The 18,277-nt window shown below is 35.2% G+C and overlaps 1 protein-coding gene across 2 annotated transcripts; it reads right to left on the bottom strand.

The window, feature by feature from the left end:
• Positions 1-1,045: 1,045 nt before the first annotated feature.
• On the bottom strand, positions 1,046-11,543 carry LOC108677228 (ORM1-like protein 2). Of its 2 annotated transcripts, XM_047881006.1 has the most exons (4): positions 11,507-11,543; positions 4,896-5,113; positions 4,379-4,530; positions 1,046-3,945 (listed from the first exon to the last, which is right to left on the bottom strand). In XM_047881006.1, exons 2-4 carry the CDS (start codon positions 5,064-5,066, stop codon positions 3,810-3,812), a joined length of 459 nt encoding a protein of 152 aa, XP_047736962.1. In that variant the 5' UTR covers positions 5,067-5,113; positions 11,507-11,543; the 3' UTR covers positions 1,046-3,809. The 2 variants fall into 2 exon arrangements, with proteins under 2 accessions (XP_047736962.1, XP_018020913.1); XM_018165424.2 differs by lacking the exon at positions 11,507-11,543 and having other exon boundaries at positions 4,896-5,345.
• Positions 11,544-18,277: the final 6,734 nt, after the last annotated feature.

Below are 18,277 nucleotides of genomic sequence, written 5' to 3'. Positions count from 1 at the left end.
CTAAACAATATAAACTCAATGGATTTCTCCAGCGAAATCCTGTTCACAGATTTCCGCCAAGTAGACGAAATTGAAGGCATCTTTGTATGTGCTATAAATGAAAATTCTCAAATTATCAAACTACAACCTCCATAAGTGTTATGTTAATCGTATTAAAAACGAACTGAAGATAAATTTTACTTATGAATCATTTAATAATTGTCTGAATTATAAATCGTATTCAAAAGCATACGAAATGCAGATATTTTACACTAAGTAGATAATTTGGATTTTCACACAATAAAAGTAATACCTAGACGGTGGCAAGACGATGGCTTGAGAAGCGGAGCTATAAAATAACATTCAATCAATATCATCTTACAAGCATATCTAACAATATATGTAGCTCACATATACTAAAATTCGCCCACAAAATCCCCATATATAAACATACATTAAAACATAACTTTCCACAAGCACTAACTTCTAAACGAAGCAAAATCCAAGATTTTTATCCAGTAAAGAAAATACAAAATTCAATTCATGAACCAGAACGATGCACCTCCTCATTTTATCAGCACAAAATGTTGAAGGCTATGAATCAATTAAGTTATAGACAAATACAGAATTTCTATACTTTTAAATTTCTCAAAGAAACCAGCAGAGGAAATAAAGGAATAAAACAATTTCCACAGGTATTTCAAAGAAAAAATTTGCGTACAAAACAGAAGATATATAAATGTTAAACAATTACCGTACCTTATCAACTCACAGACCTGTAGCTTATATAAGACAAACAAGTCAGTAGTTTTGAAGGCTACAGGCTACTAGGTAGATATCGTCCGGATTCCATTATTCCAATAAAACGTGTATTTATAACAAAAAAAAACTAAATGTTTAGATAATATCACAAACTTGAAGTGCTTCCTTGAGAAGCCATACAACGCAGACGCCTCCGAGGTACATACTAGTTGTAGGGTTGAAGCAACACCAACCAAAGAAATCTCTTTGCCTAGACACTAGAATATAGGTCAACATTATAAAGCATTTCAAATGATGGCATCTAATTGCCGTAAATCTAAGATCTACACTAAACACTTGCGACTGCTGAAAATGCATTATTTTTCAGTGCGTTCTAGACTACAAGAAAATTGTACCAAGCCAGTCCAAGAGAGTTGAGTTTTTGGAGAATTTAAATAAATGAAGTTAAATGCAACTCAACCCTGGTAGAAGAATTTAAATATTTAGGCGTTTACATACGTACAGGTAAAGCGATTGGTAACAATGACCATCAGCAGTGGGAAACTAGTAATAAATAACTACTGTTATTTATTAATAGTGAAGGTTCACAAGCTTTACTTTTGACACAATTTCTTCAAGTTATTACCACCATCAGCTTCTTCATGTCACCACAACCAACCAGTTCTGAGCAGCTGTCAGTAGTAGTCGAATACCTTAGATTTTCTTCACTAATAAATTCCTATGTTCAGGTGAGAGGCAAACTGTGCATCATGACAAAATAAACTTATTCAACGCATCCACATGGCCACATAACACACTAACTCTTATTAAGTCATCGATTACCCTAAAAATAGGATATTTTATATATTTCGGCTAGTTAATTACCTACTGACATACTATCAGATATTATGCGTTTGAACTATTATTTCATAGTGCGCATCCTGATCAACAGGTAATCTGATATATATAGTAACTTAGGTATCCAAGCCACAAATAATTAATTCAATAGAAAACGGAATCGCAATGAAAATTTTACGACATCCGAACATCGATTGGCAGGTAGAAATGTCGTAATTTGTCCTCAGGCGTGATTACATTTCTGATCACCATCATCACACAAGTAAATTCCGTAATGCTGTATTAACTTAGTAAACTCTCTTACAACGCTCCCCGGGTTTTTATGATGCAAAGCATATAATTTTGTCTTTAGCCCTCAACAGCCAATTATATTCAAATCGCGAGTTAATGGTACGATAACAATAAATGGGAGAATCATTTGACATGGAGAGCAAAAGGCGCAGGAAGCCATTTCAACATTCAAGTACTTATATGTTCGAATTAGGCCTTGGCATAGGAGAGACATTGTTGAAGTTCTCTTTAAAATGAATTCATTGACATATTTGAACTTGTTACCAGAAATATCGCTGCAACATCAGAATATATTGACATTGGTCAATCGAAGTGACAAGCGCTTGGAGGTCAACAGAAGAAACGGAATAAACTGGTTAGATTAAAGAATATTTTCAAAATAATAGCTTGATAAAGTTCAATAAAATGGTGAAAAATCGAACGCAATACATGTAAATACAAGTAAAGGTAGATTAGCTCTTTCCAGAACAAACAGACGAGGATATGAATATCAAACGGATAAATAGTATAAAATTACCCACCAGTCAATCCACCTGCATTAAAAAGCAACAAATTAGCAATATGACGCCTAAAAACCAATCATTAATTCTCCACAATAAGTAACATTTCAAATATGTATAAACTAGACAGCAATTGACCAAGTGCAATTGTAGATAAATCTTTCCACGAGTTAGGTGAACCAGAGCCTGGGCTAAAATAAAAGTGATAATAATCAAATAGCTGCTACATATTTCATAAATGTAAGCTGTCAACAAAAGAATCTAGTCCCAAATAATGCTGTGCAGAAATGGAAAAATTGAGCATTAGGTTACAATAAAATTACATGAAAACTAATATGCTGGTAAACCGTATACAAACGTCCAATGAATTAAGTTGAATACAAAGGAAATTCATTGAAGCTCGCATAGTAACTGTCAAAACCCGCTAATTACTTGTAAATTATAAAATAAATAGGTACCGTTCTTTAAAAATTTAATGAAATCGCCATGAGCGCCCCTCAGGGACCAGTTTAGCTTCACAATATTTATCTACAACCCGTCAGAATTGATTGCATCCTATAATAATCTCGAAAATAAACTCCAGTTTATTTATACAACAAACCAGGGAAGGTAGCAACAAACTCATTTCCAATGAGCTTATTTCAGCCCCATAACCAACAGTTAATTATGCATTTGACATAATTTAAAAATAAATGGAACGAGAGGGCAAATTTTTCCATCAATTATACGTACGTTTCTATTTCAATGGAAAAGTAACATTAGAAGATATACCTAATACATACACTGGTACCACAGGAAAATATGATCAAATTTTTCACAGTAACATACCAATGACAGCAAAAAACGTTTAAAAAAATTTGGATAAAAAACTTCTTTCACATCTTTTGCAAATTGGAACATAAAAATCTGTACTACATATCCATTGTCCTGTACAATGATTAGATAAGTTATTTATTGAAGATCTCACTGATAGAATAAATTTTGAAGTATTATTGTTTCTTGCATGATAAAACATACAATATACAATGTTAATGCAGTGAATTTTTGAAAATATTTACTAGTCACACATGGCAAAACAATATCCAACTGCAAAGTATGAGTTTAGCAATATAAACTAGTATGTAAGATACAGTGCAATAAAACAAGTATAATTAAGCAACTTTTTGCAAGGCAATTCACAAAAATATAAAACTTGTTTGTGCCTCACAATATATGCTCAACAGATCATAGATCAACAAAACTCCCCTGTACAGCAATTAAGGTCATGGAGGAAAAGTTTCATGATTTGTGTTAATGCCAAATGGTCTGACAAGAACCTATGCGTATAGATTTAATGTAAGAAAATACTACTAAGTTCTCAATACTTGATGCCACATGGCCTGATGAGATAGAATTGGAAATTTTAAACAGTACTAAAAGTAGTATCACGCATATAATTTCCTAATACTTGTTGATACCAAACAGCCGGACGAGATGAAACTGAGGCAGTTTGGGCACCAAGACAAAAAGCAGCGTCGTGGCGTTCACCACAAAGTGATTAAATTGATACTTGGTGTAAAAGCACGCCAGCAAAAACCTGAAATAATATAAAATTTATTTAATGAAATGCTACATTGGTGAGTATCACAGATATATTATGTCAAAGAAACCTAGAAATTTAACCAATCCAACACATGAATTATTGTCTTTTTTTTTCAATATGACAAATTATTGCTGCAAACATTTGTTAATTCATGAAATTATAAAAGATTTACATGTACTTAGTAAACTTGAATCAATCTTCTAAAATTTAAAAACTTGATCTGTATGACAAGAAAAAGAATGAAGAGGAGCTGACATTTTTAGTTACTTGATGGGAAGTTGAACAGCAAGCAAAGACACACAAGAAAATCAAATGACATAAAATGATCCACTGCGCTTGTTGTGAGTTATTACATTGAACTGACCTGGTAACTGGTTACCCACTAAAAAAAAACAAGTCAGTGGACACACATGCATGTTAAACTCACATTATAACTGGCACAGCTGTAAGCAGCCTACGGGTGCTGGTCCACTGTCGCCCGTAATCTATTTGCTCCCAGGCAGTTAACTGCCGAGCCTGGCCTTGATCTTGCAGGTGCCAAGGGGTGCCTTTCATCAAGTGCAAAAAAAGGAATGAGGCCTGAAAAAGAAATAAAATAAGGAATGCTTATAATATTTCTTGTCATTAATTTAATCATTGAAAAATGTCAACAAATATGGCACACTACTTTCTTTGTACAAAAAAATTGCCAGTGAAGCCATTTTATGGTTTAAGTCAGTATTTCAATGAGGAAAGGTCTAAGAAGCTTTCAACTGAATGTAGGCAAATCATCCATTTAAAAACACAAAAATTCATAAATGGAAAGATAACATTTTGCTGATATACCCAGGCCAATTGAAAAGGTGTGCTGTGAACACCAATCACTATTGCAATGTTAAGTATCAAGTCTTGTTATATTACATAATAAAAATCTATTAAAACTAGTAATAAAAACTTGTACTCACCATATTATGGATACAATTTGTTAAAGTCCATGCAATAGGAACAGAAAAAATTGGAATAGACAGCAGCAATACATGAAGGACTGCCACACCAGTGAGATAAGATAGAATTGCCCCACGACTGCTATGCCAACTTGAGTTGGGATTGACTTCTCCGTGGCCTCCTAATAACATACTAATTTTTTGTTGTCTTCCTAATGTCTAAAAGATGATGTATACTTCTGTAAAATACAGCAAAAATATCATGTTCAGGCAAATTCTGCCATAGAATTGCAAATGAAAAGTTTGTTATTTGTGATGGAGACACAGTACTGTAATCATCATGAGAAATATTTAACTTCACAGCTGTCATTCCAGGGAGGAGTTCTTTAAATGAACAAAGATTTTAAAATCTTTGTCCATTTAAATATATTTGAATACTGAATATTGCTTCCATACAAGCAATATTCAGAGTTGCCGCTAAGCCAGTTGAAAATTTAAAAAATATATTGGACCAAAATTTTACTTAAATGTTTGATTTTTCAAAAGTTATTCCAGCTCCTACAAGTTGATAAGCTGAAAGCTAATATAAATTGTTTAATTATATATTAGAGAGCAAAATATTTGAAAAATTTATAGGTAATTACAGGTTCATGAATCATGTCTGTGCATGCAAGTCAGTGATTGACTCAAGTTATTTTATGCATCACATTTTTATTTCAAAATAAAAACTCAGTGCATGTGATCAACTGCTTCTGCCCAATTTTCCATAATGAGGATTTGACATCAACATATGACTACAAACTACAAAGCTGTTTTAATTGCATCAATGACACAAAAGTTGCCACTAAGCACACACTACTGCACCTGATAGGAAATTTCACTTTCCTAAGAGACTGAGACTAACTAAATTTTCAAATGGATTTGAAGGAAATATCTATTATTGCCTCAGAATTACTTACCCTCAAAAGGGGTAATAAGGGACGGTTTGGAGCATTTTTTCTTAATAACTTCCTCCCATGAAACATTTCATAAACAAATTTGAGCTCATTTTAAAGCTCTTTGCGAGGGATATCGAATGGCATCTCCAAAATAATTTCATATTCTATTTGTAAGGTGGCAGGCACAAAATGAAAGAATACTGATTTACCTCTGGAAACATTGTAATCTGGGACACTTGAAATAGAAGTAAATTTTAAAATGTTTGAAGCATGCAAAGTGTACTCATCCATTACTAACAGTACTCTGAAGTCCTCCTCTTCCTTTGTAGATGATGTAGATGTAGAATACATGACATTTTCTGTGATTTTCACTCATTTTTCCTTTAGGGTAAACACACCATATACCAACATCTTAAGGACATAGCAAGAAATAAATGGCTATAAATAGATCACCGTATGCGCAACTCAAGTTCTGATTGGTCGCCGTCACTCTAAAAACACCACACTATGCGCCAGCATTGATGAAATATCACAAACTTGTGCCATATTTATTTAAAAGCCTTTAGAATTCAAATCTACAAAATTGCTGAATTCCGACACGCGTGTGACTAAATGCGGCATATTGTGAGACTAATGCCGACAGCGCTTCAAAATCGTAATTCATAATTCCGACACCCTGTATGAGCTGTAGCAGAATATGACACACGGCTGTCATGGCTGGTGTTGTAATTCCGACACCGTGTCGGAATTAGTTTTTATTGTCTAAAACCGTCTCTCAAATTAATCATCTATTAATTTATTAACTGCTTAAAATCAGCAAATACAAGTAGGTATACACTTAAAGGATTCCTAAGGTATATTCACACACTTATATAAAAGTCTCAAACCATAATATTCTTTCTACACAAAGAGTTTATCACTATTTGGTAGAGCAAGGTCAACTATCAACTTTCACATATGTTTCGATGTTCTCACTGGGTGACGTGGACTTTTGCTCTGCGGATCTTAACATTTTCCACCAGACCTAGTGTTTTGCGGAAATATTATGCGCAATAGTATGACGTCACTATTTCAACCATCTATGAATGTGTGGAACTAAGACAAAGCTTAATATAAAGGCAAAAGTTCCGAAGTGTTGGAATTACCCAGTGTCGGAATATGGTGCGTTTACCCTATTGATATGATACAACCATATCCATACATTTTCGTAGGTATTATTGATGTGATATTACCATTTCCATGGACATGCTATTGTGCACTTACAATGACTTTTTCCACTGCAAGCTTCATATAAGCAGCCATATAGCACTTTTCTGTATCTGTCCGAGAGTAGGTCGCGGAAACAAGTCCTCATGTGTTTACCAACAGACCTAGTTAGCTATTGAGTCCACAGTGTCACTGAGACCTTGCCATACAGCGTATGTGTCACAGAGAAGTGATCAATCACGCAATCAAGACCTTAGCAAAGCTTATAAAAGGTCTAGCAAACTTAAGTAGTGCCCCCAGTAGCTGATGAGCACTCCGCGATGTAGCGTGTAGCTTGAGTCGCTCTGGCCTAACCGGCCGTCACTTGCTTATATCTGTATAACGCTTGCATATTACTACCCCGTATAGAGATAATCTCTCCGTTCAGTCATGTGGTGCCACTCCAAATCTTTCATCAACATGTGACACTGGCGTACCCGAACAGTGTCCCTGTTCAGGCGCCACTGTCACAGGTTGTAAATTAACTACAAACTATGATATTGAGCTCTATATATTAAGTTCTACCTGAGGATAGGGTTTTGTTGACTAAGGTAGTGAGTATAAGTAAGACACATAAGCCAGATAACGTATCTTGTATACGGGGTGGTAATACAAAGTTGCGATACAGAGTCACGTTACATACAGAGTTACGTTACAAGTTACGCTACATCGCGGAGTGCTCATCAGCTACTGGAGGCACTACTAAAGTTTGCTAGACCTTTTATAAGCTTTGCTAAGGTCTTGATTGCGTGATCGATCACGTGTCTCTGTGACACATATGCTGTATGGCAAGGTCTCAGTGACACCGTGGACTCAATAGCTAACTAGGTCTGTTGGTAAACACATGAGGACTTGTTTCCGTGACCTACTCTCGGACATATCTGTAAGCTTACAGGAAGGCTTGTAATTTCACCCCATTTTCATTGGGTCAAGTGTATTCACTATAACAAAAAATAAAAAATCATAAAACATGTATAGTACCTAAAACAGAAAGGTATATTCTAGTGACAACCATCCTATTTTTTGGAGGAATAAATCATAGTTTAGGTTAATTACTTTTCATTTTATTTTGCCTGGTGCACAATTACATCTGACATTCTATGCACAATAATGTGATGTAAATGTGATGTAAAATCGTAAAAACATACATAGAACAGAAAGGAATACCGTCAACCGGGGCTACTTGGGATGGTTTCGAGCGTTTTTTGTTAATAACTTCTTACATGAAACATTTCATAAACAAGTTTAGGCTCATTGTATAGCTCTTTGCGAGGGCTATCGAATGGCATCTTCAAAAAAATTCCATATGCTATTCATAAGGTGTCATAAGCAAAAAAAAAAGAGTGTCCCAAGTAGCCCCGTCGAACGGGGCTACTCGGGACACTTGGAATAAAACTTCATTTTAAAATATTTGAAGCATGCAGACTGCAGAGTGTACTCATCCATTGCTAACAGTAGGTACTCTGAAGTCCTCCTCTTTCATTGTAGATGATGTAGAGGTAGAATAAATGACATTTTCTGTGATTTTTACTCGTTTTTCCTTCATTTATTTTCCTTTTCTCATTTTTCCTTTATTTTTTCTGTATCTGTAAGCTCACAGGACGGCTTGTAATTTCACACCATTTTAATTGGGTTAAGTGAATTTACTATAAAAAAATATAACTCAGTACCTACTCACTGCAGTGAGTGACAGAGAGCGCATTTTCTTGTCGACAAAAACTTGAGGTCACAGACGGACAGACAGATGAACGGACAGACAGACAGATGGACATGGCAAGCACAATAGTGCATTTTTTCCATAAATGAGAAATGTGCTAAAGAGATCGTAAAAAACATACCTGAAACAGAAAGGAATGTTTTAGTGACAACCATCATATGTTTTGGAGAAATAAATCATGGTTTAGGTCAATTACTTTTCATTCTATGATGCCTGGTGCACAATTCTAAATATGACATTCTATGCACAATTTTGTGATGACCGATGATGCATTAATTTTTTGATAAGTGAACTTTTTTTTGCTCAGCAAGGTATATGTAATCAATATTCTTTGTGTTTAATCAATTTTTTTCATAACTGGAGCCTTTGCTAACTGAAGTTCTACTGTAAATGTGCTTTTAGGGGTGTCCTGAATAGCCCCGGGGCCGAAGGGGTGTCCCAAGTAGCCCCTCCGTGCGGAAATGACCGCCATTTTTTTTTTTAATGAGATAGGCAATATCTGTCAATTAAGTTTTCAAGCCAACACCTGGGTGCAACTTTTATGTAGTAAAATTTTTTAATATGGTGAATATTTTTTACTAAAGACCTTAGCAGAAGTAACTTTTCAAAATATCATTTTTCACCATTTTTTCAGGAATTTTTCAAAGCTAGTGAATAAAGTATTTTTGAACTTCCTTTATACTACATAGATAGGAAAAATGTTGACATTTACACCACTATATTCAGTTTTGCAATATTCCAATTAGTTTTGCTACTAAAACAGTTTTACGCCATGTCGGAGGACTGTCCCCAGTTACCCCGCCCGTCCCGAGTAGCCCCGGGTGATGGTATTCTAGTGACAGCCATCCTATTTTTGGAGGAATAAATCATAGTTTAGGTTAATTACCTTGCATTTTATGTTGCCAGGTGCACAATTATATCTATGACATTCTATGCACAATTATGTAATGTCTGATGATGCATTAATTTTTCATTAGGAGGAATTTTTTTGTTGTTAATTGATTTTTCATTAACTAGAGCCTTTGCTAATCAAGGTTCTACAGTTCAAGTTTATGCCACTATTTTTAGTTTCACAATATTTTGATTAGTTTTGGGACTGTTTGGCTGCAACAAAATTTCTACGAAATGAGGAATGATTGTCTTTATTTACCCTACCCATCCCTTATTACCCCATTTGATGAGTCAAACAGGGTAATAAGCCATAAGGGACTGTTTTCAGCGTTATTTTGTTGATAGTTATTATTTAACATAGTGGCAAAGCATAAAGTTTTTTAGACTCTCCCTCCAGTTCATTTTTGAGTCCTATAAGTAGACCAGTAAAGTATCATGGATACCAGCATTATCATGCTTAAGAAATTGGTATAAATCTTGAGTTATTGAGGAAATTAAAAATGAAAGGATTCCAAAAAAGCTCTGGTTTGCCAATTGCCACTATGGTTATTAACAAAAAATGCTCAAAACCTATTGATGAGGTAATAAGGGACGGTTTTGAGCATTTTTTGCTAATAGTTATTAACAAAAATTGCTCAAAACCATCCCTTATTCCCCCGTTTCACCATTTGACTCATCAAATGGGGCAATAAGGGACGGGCAGGGTAAATCAGGACAATCATCCCTCATTTCGTAGAAATTTTCTAGCAGCCAAACTAATCAAAATATTGTGAAACTAAAAATGGTGGCATAAACTTAAACAGTAGGTAGATTAAGTAGAACCTTGATTACCTAGCAAAGGCTCCAGGTAATGAAACATTCCATAAACAAGTTTAGGCTCATCTTATAGCTCTTTGCGAGGGCTATTGAATGGCATCCTCAAAAAATTCAATATGCTTTTTGTAAGGTGTCAGACGCAAAATAAAACTGTCCCAAATTACCCCATTTGACGATAGATAAGCAATTCTGAGGCAATAATAAAATTCATAGTGGCAAAGCAGAGAATTTTTTAGACTCTTCTTCAAGTTCATTTTTGAGTCCTATAAGGATTCCACTTCCAGTAAAATATCTTGGATAGTATCCTACCACTGTGGCACTGTATCAGAATAATCATACATAAGAAATTAGCCTAGTTAAAATCTTGAGTAGGTAAATAAGAATATTAAAAATGCACTGATTCTAAAATATCACTGGTTTGCCACTATGGGCCGCAATATATAGATATTTCCTTTAAATCCATTTGAAAATTTAGTTGGTCTCAGACTCTCAGTCTCTCTAACAAGCCACAAACAGTTTGTGGCTTGTTAATGGCTTTTCATGGTCAAGTTAATGGCTTTTCATGGCTCCAGGCTCATAATCCACTCATAGAAATGGAATCACAGCTATGCTGCTACAGTAACAGTAGTACAGTGCTAGGTAGTAGGTACTGTCCTACTGAGCTAGCTGCTCTAGCAAATCCATAATACCATGGCTCAAAGAGTCAAAAAATTCAGTAGCATCTTGCCAATTATTAGGTATTCAACAATAAAGAATAAATATCATGATCAAATTGCAATTGGTTCATAATCATTACCATTATTCCATGAACCTTTCGATAAATCATAAAGTGCCAAAGTGGTGCAATTTATATTAATTTTGAACTAGGTTAGGCAGTTAAAAACTTGAAATACGAATACCTAATGTGATATTCTCACATCATAATCACATGTATACAACTCAGACCAAATAAATCATGTAGATAGCCAAATATATATTGCATTTCTTTAGATTTTTAAGACCCAAAGGCAAAAAACGTAAATTACCGACGAGCAACGATGAGATGACTGTTAAACCTACTATTCAACAGCTGTGAACAGACACAGAACCCTCAGTCATCACGCTAGTAAGCTTCTCTTCCGACTTCCGAGCTTTGTCGTGATGTCGTTTTTTCCGTACCTGAATAATTCACTATTTGAACACAAAAAGGACAAAGCACGCACGTTTATTTATTCTGCTATGCCTATGTGTCTTCTACCGTCAATACTCAATGACACACCTAGGTAAGTCTCCACTCAATGAAAACTGCGCACACTTAGCTGCTCGGGACCAAAAACCATACTGGTCAGAAATACGATTTGTACGATTCGATTGCTACATAATAACTAATGAGTTTTTCGGTCGCCTAGAGAAAGCTAGAAAGATGTAGTTCAGTATATAAAAAATATCGTTTCTATTTAAGGCCGGCAAGTGGCAACTTGAGTGCTATGGCGACGTTATCGGTAGTGAGGGTAGTATGTCTTTCGGCTACAAAGAGAGGCTGAGAGGAAGTCCGCTGCATGGTTGAATTCAAGCAAGGGTCCGCTGCACCGATAACAGCCGACCGACCCTTCATATCACCCTGCCCGGTTTCCGTAGCTCCTAGGTTACAAATTGGTTATTAAGATAAAGCGCGTCACCGACTGAAGTATTGGCGTGCTCCTAGGTCCGTGCATAGCTAGCTACGTAGCTATTCGCAACGATGCAGGACCAATAGCGACACCATCATGATGGCATCATCTTCCGAAGACGGATGGATGCCGACCACGCGCAGCTTCCCGATTGTAACAGCTTCAGGCAATTTTTTAAAACAACTGATATCTGGAATGCCGCACTGTTTATCGATGTAGTAATTTTCAGACTAATCATTGTTCGCAAGTGTAGACACATCGATTATGAAAATTATAGTATGATTTGGTTAGGTTAGAGTTAAAACTGGCATATCAGACTTAGTCCCATATCTCTAATAACATTTTCAAACTAAAGGTTAAGGAGCTTTACACTTGGTAATCAATCCTTAATATGGATGAATCGACCATGATAGGTACTCCTGTGAAGCGTCTTTACGGTCATTAAGGTGATTTAATCTAACTTCATCAACTCGATAATAGATTAATAGATACACCTGCCAGTATGTTTTTTTTAATTTCACTCACATTTTTCATACATGGTGCAAATGTTAGTTGTTATTTTCGCTGCGGCGCATGTTTACAAGCTCGTTGACTTACATGAACGATAGTGGAGCTGGCATTCGAAAACATGTATAAAGTATGGCTAAATGTATATGGATATTTTTTATTTTTATGGAATAAGAGCCCCCTATGTCTATCGGTTTTACTTATGCAAGGGCATTGACATCTGCGTAAAATCGAGTGTTTAATTTCAGGGGCGGGTTCGAATCACCGACATGTGGAACAGCCTCCCCAATGACATCGTTGGCGCTCCAAGTATGAACGCGTTCAAGAACAGACTAGATAAAGCTATGGAAAAATATATGTTCAGATTTGAAATGCCTGGCACCATATCGAACCCGGTGGAAGTCTAGTAGCTACTTGAAACTATCGTCAGTTATGAAAATATTCTGTCAACTGAAACGATATTAGATCTTCTGTGAACAAGGCACGAAAAGGAAAAGAATCGGCGACAGGCCACATCAGGCCTACACTTCAGTGCCGAGATCAATATGTTATGTTATGTTATGTTATGGTGTGCCGCATCGGCGCGACCTCTCGATCGTCTAAGGCCGACTTTAAATCTGATCGTGTATTTGAAATCGACATTTTTCGCATGCAATGCCTCTATGATATTCACAATTTAAGGTATCATTACAGAAGTAAGTATAGCACATCAAATTCAAATTAAATAGGAAATATTGAAATCATCACTGTCGACTTGGTCCAAGAAAGTTCAGTAATTTTAATATGAAAATGAGAATAAAATGCGCGAACTTTCTGAATATAAATTTCAGGCCAGAGTCTCAGTGCCAGAGCTAGTTTTCTGTTGAGTTCTCCATAGGACTCGATATCTTTCACTATTTTCATGTAATCATGAATATAACTCGTTCTATTACTTATATTATGATTTACGTTTCAGTGCCTGAATAATTCGATCTTGCAGAGAGGGCAAAATTATTTCCGAGAGGTTAAGTAACAGATAAATTTTTTATGTTGGAACGACTAATATACCAAATCAAACTTTGCAGACAGGCAGTATGGCAGGGTAAATAATAGCCATTGGTTATCATCGATTTTCTTGCATTCAAGATGTAATTCCCACCTCCAAATACCGACAAGTGAATTCACAGCATACAAGCTGGATGTAACTGAACATAAAGAGATACTGTATGTTGGTCGTCCGATGCTGGAGTGAGTCACGGCATATATTTTATATATTTCTCATGCAATTAAATTCAGTTCAAGTTATCCGAAGGAAATGTGCATTGCCTCCTAATTAATTGTGAACGAATCTCGAGTTTTGTGAGAAAGTAGTACAAGATTTTATAAAGAATTTTGGAAAAATATGTTTTCGAGCCTCCCGAACTATGCAAAGGACACGGGGATTAAATTTAACTTTTAGTTACAAGCTCTTACTCAGAAATTACTAAGCTAAATAAATGCACTTTTTCTAAGAATATAAATATGTACATATATTTTACAATAAAGTTCAACGCAATAATTCTGCACATCTCAGATTGTAGTGTACTTTAATAGAGTTATAGCTTCTCAGTCCGGATACGGTGTTATCATATACCGTGCTCACAAAAGCCTATACTGCACTCACAGTGTGTGCAATAGAAGAACTGACTAGCAACATAATTGTATTTTCTAGAGCAAAATTTTTCATCGATCACAACTCTCAGCCCGGCGACCTTCACAAGAAAAAATTGTGGTTGTCTGCAGCCGTACAATTAGTTGAAATAAAATTCAAAATCAACTGCACAGTAATGACTGTACTTCATCACTAGCTGAAAACCCTCTTAAAGAATTCATTTGAAAATACATACACCAAAAATATATTGAAGATAGAATTCTGATTAATTCATACGATTTTCCGTCGCCGGTGTCCGAGGCCACCATTCCATGTAAAGCGTCACTGTAAACAGTAGTCACACTCCTCGAATGGCTTATCCATTTTATACGCCTACTGATCTCGGCTTTTCATACACCTTTTCTTAATTTTATGCGTCATCAGATTGCGGCTTTTCATACGCATTTGGATAATTTTATGCGTCATCAGATTGCGGTTTTTCAGTCAAGTCAGATTCAGTCTCAGGGCTGCGTGAACGAGCGGTGCCTCTGGTGCTGCGGCCGCCGGCGCTGCTAGGGGTGTAGCCTGCCTCCGTCCCGTCCTCTGTGGACGCAGCCTCAGTTTTGGGAGGAGTACTTGGCTGCTGAAATGAATTTAAATTATTGCTAAATATATTAAATGATTTTTAAATCAACATACAGATTTGCAAAATAGTTCCGAGTTATATATGAAACTAATTGGGTAGCTACCAAATAATTATGGATTGCACAGTAATTTAAAGAAATGGAATCGTTAAATAGAACAACAGGCATTAAAAATAAACTCTTTTCGAGTGTTAAGATATAATACGTATTTTATTGGTTCGAATATTGGAGCTTGGTACGAATTTAATTAGTTACATTGCAAATTATTTTATACTGTATTTTTTAAAATGGGCGCTGAACACTGGATGGAGCCAAAACCAATGTCTAATACAAAGCAAAAATTCAAGGATCGGCAATGATAACAAATTGGGACCTTGAAGGTAAAACAATATTGAAGAAAAGTTAGCTTGAAATAATGGCACAGTCGGCTGGCCAAGTATTCAGACCGATACAAGGTTTCATACGCATGTAAATATTGAAAAACTTGAATTAATAGAAGATGACGTCAGAGACACGCTTAATAATGGAAGAAAGCCATCTCTCACTCCTCATTAGTTTCTATGAGGTTTTGGAGACGTACATAACAAAATATACAATGCAGATGTATTTTAAAACGTATACAATGTATACCGAAGAAATAGGGAGTCTAAGATGGTTCGTAAGACGGCTAGGATGTATGAAAGGCAGGGAAATTGGCTAACAAAAACACTGGAGTTACATAGAAGGAGGAAAGCGATAATGTTATTCATTAGGACACAAGAATATCATTGCATAAACAGTTGTGGTGTTGTTTTTTATGCTATTTCAGACAAGTAAACTGCAAAAAAAACTGTTAGAATTTATAAGGATGGTTATTTTTGTTTAAGTGAACAGCCAAGAGTACTGTCAAATTAGTACAGTAGAAGAGTACTGTAAAAATTGCAAAAATTGGCTTTGCAAATAAAAAAAAAGTATAATAAAAAATCAGAAGCTGAAATGCAAAACAATATCAACGAGCTAGGAAATGAGACAATATAAAGCAGATAAATGGCTGAACCAAATAAATGGAACTACATTTACCTTTGATGAAAAATAAATAAAAGTTACAGAAAAATTGAAAAATAATAATAATTTATTGATTTTATAAATCCTGTAACTAACAAAGCTGACACAGACTAACAAACACTATTGTTTGCTAACGGGTAGCGAGTGCATGGCATGTGTAGTTCATTGTTTCAACTAGTATTCTGTGAAACTTAAAATTGTTTTACAAAATAAAGCGGAGATATCTTCATAAATACGGTGCTGCAGATTATTGTAATGAGAAATACTTGGATAATAAATATTATTTTCAATGATACGTCAAGGTAATTTCAGAAGTGATTAAGAAATCCGATAGAGGTAAATGAGGTAAATATTTGCTTGAACTTTATGCTTCAACGGCACAGCTAATTCCAGTGAAAATTTAATTTTTGCACAAACGAGGACGAAACTGAGGACCGAGCAGCCACTATTGCAACAGAAATTCATAAGACCTTAACTTCATCATTAGTTAGTTAATTATAATAGTTCAAATTATTTATTACCTATTTTCATAGTTCGTGAGTCCAAACTATGGCGCTAGAAATACGTATTAAGGGGCTTGTCGAATTTATATCTAGTACTTGGGAATAGAATAATAATATTATCGTTATGGAAGAATCGAGTAACATCAAAAAATTAATATGAGAATTTAAATTATTAAAATGTGATTCTCACTTTGTTAGAGTCAAAAACTTATCGAATAATGAAACACTTTGTTTCAATTTAAATCTCAAAATCACACTTGAATGGGAGACCTGTGCCGAATGTAGGTTTGAAGGTTTCTTTTTAATTACTATCAGTTAGTTAAAAAAACTAAAAATTGAGTTTGATTGATGGCTCTCGGGAAGATGGATTTCAGCAAACTGGGATTTTCAAATTGCACGCATCGTCTATCCCAGTCAACGCTGTGAGAACCTGTCAGTATTTTACGTAAAATATGAACAAATTAAAGAAAGTAAACAACGTTCTAATATCTCTCATGCGAATTAATTGTTAAACACAGCTGATAATGAATAATAATCTAAAAAACTAATCTAATAGTACTACTCTAAGAAGAAAGAATAATTTAGAATTAAAATTACAGTATAAATTTACACTGCTGCAAAAAAAACGATAATTAATTGTCAGACATCAAATAGAGTTTAACACTCGCCGATAAATGTGAAGAGGCTTCGATGTTTCACTACGGCAAAAATACGACGCAAAGATACTGTGCAGTATTCTGGCGGCCTTCTTTACTTATCACACCTGTGCTTCCAATGTCTGAGAAACCATTATCCGAATCAAATTCTACTTACATCAACAAGTAACAGGAATTATAGCGCTCTAGCATCTATACAGCGCATATGTACAGCGAATGTATAACGGCCAAAGAAAATTGTATGAGCAGCACTTTGAATCTCATCAACAACGAATCAAACTGGTGCTATAGTAAATTCTTGGTTACTACAAAGATTTACTTTGACCTGCTGAACAAATGAAGATTTAATATAAAGCGCCAAATGAGTGTCAGACGCGTGAAGAATTTTCACACCTTCCGGCCCGCTTGTCTGAGCGCTGCAGTGAGCATCGCATGCGAGTAGCGAAGACTTTGGAGTTGTTGCGGCGTTAGAGCGCCTGTCTTTGGGCCAATCTTTGTGACCGTCTTTGAGCCATTCTTTGCGTCTTTCTTTGCGCCAGTCTTTACGCCAGTTTTTGTGACTTTGGCAGGCTATACGGTACAATAATGACTTGGTTTATATATATATTAATGGCGCCATTGAGCTAGTCTTTTTGTGCTGATGGTCAAATGTCAATACAAGGACTGAACTGAGATGTCTGGCATCTAGTCTAAATTGATGTAAATTGTTGTAAAAATCTCATTATGAACTGCCTTTATAATGCTAATGAAAAAAACAGCTTTAGGAAATTTAAATGTGTTTGTTTGTCCGTGGGTTCAGTTGATGTTTGTTATATACGTACCAGAATATAAAACAGTGTTAGTTTAAGTGTTTGGGCGTTTGCATACACATACAATTCAAATCAAAATTTTCTGAAATTGAATAATTCAAATGCAAATTTTTGTATATGAATAAAGCTCCAATCATAAGTCATATAAAATTACTAGTCGGATGAATATATGACAATATATTTTATAATTGGGTACCATTTGATTAAAATCGAAGTTTCTTCCTTGAAGATAAGGGCGTACAGAATTATACTTTACTTTGAATATTTATGCCATTTGAATTCTTCATTTTGCTTGTTATTCACATGTTTGAAGACATTAGGACATTATTGTCAAATAGGTTGCATCGTTTAAAATTTCGAACGTGCTTGCATTCA

Source organism: Hyalella azteca, unplaced genomic scaffold, assembly GCF_000764305.2.
Source record: "Hyalella azteca isolate HAZT.00-mixed unplaced genomic scaffold, Hazt_2.0.2 contig6811, whole genome shotgun sequence".
Lineage (NCBI taxonomy): Eukaryota > Metazoa > Arthropoda > Malacostraca > Amphipoda > Hyalellidae > Hyalella > Hyalella azteca.
Note: the sequence above shows the minus strand (reverse complement) of the source record. Positions and strands in the feature narration are given on the sequence as shown.

Bases quoted from the DNA above. Each gene is read 5' to 3' on its own strand.
- LOC108677228 (XM_047881006.1), bottom strand. From the start codon at position 5,066: ATGTTATTAGGAGGCCACGGAGAAGTCAATCCCAACTCAAGTTGGCAT. The intron at 4,531-4,895 runs GTGAGTACAAGT...TTTCTTTTTCAG, and splicing joins CAAATTGTATCCATAATATG to GCCTCATTCCTTTTTTTGCA. The intron at 3,946-4,378 runs GTGAGTTTAACA...ATATTATTTCAG, and splicing joins ACAGCTGTGCCAGTTATAAT to GTTTTTGCTGGCGTGCTTTT.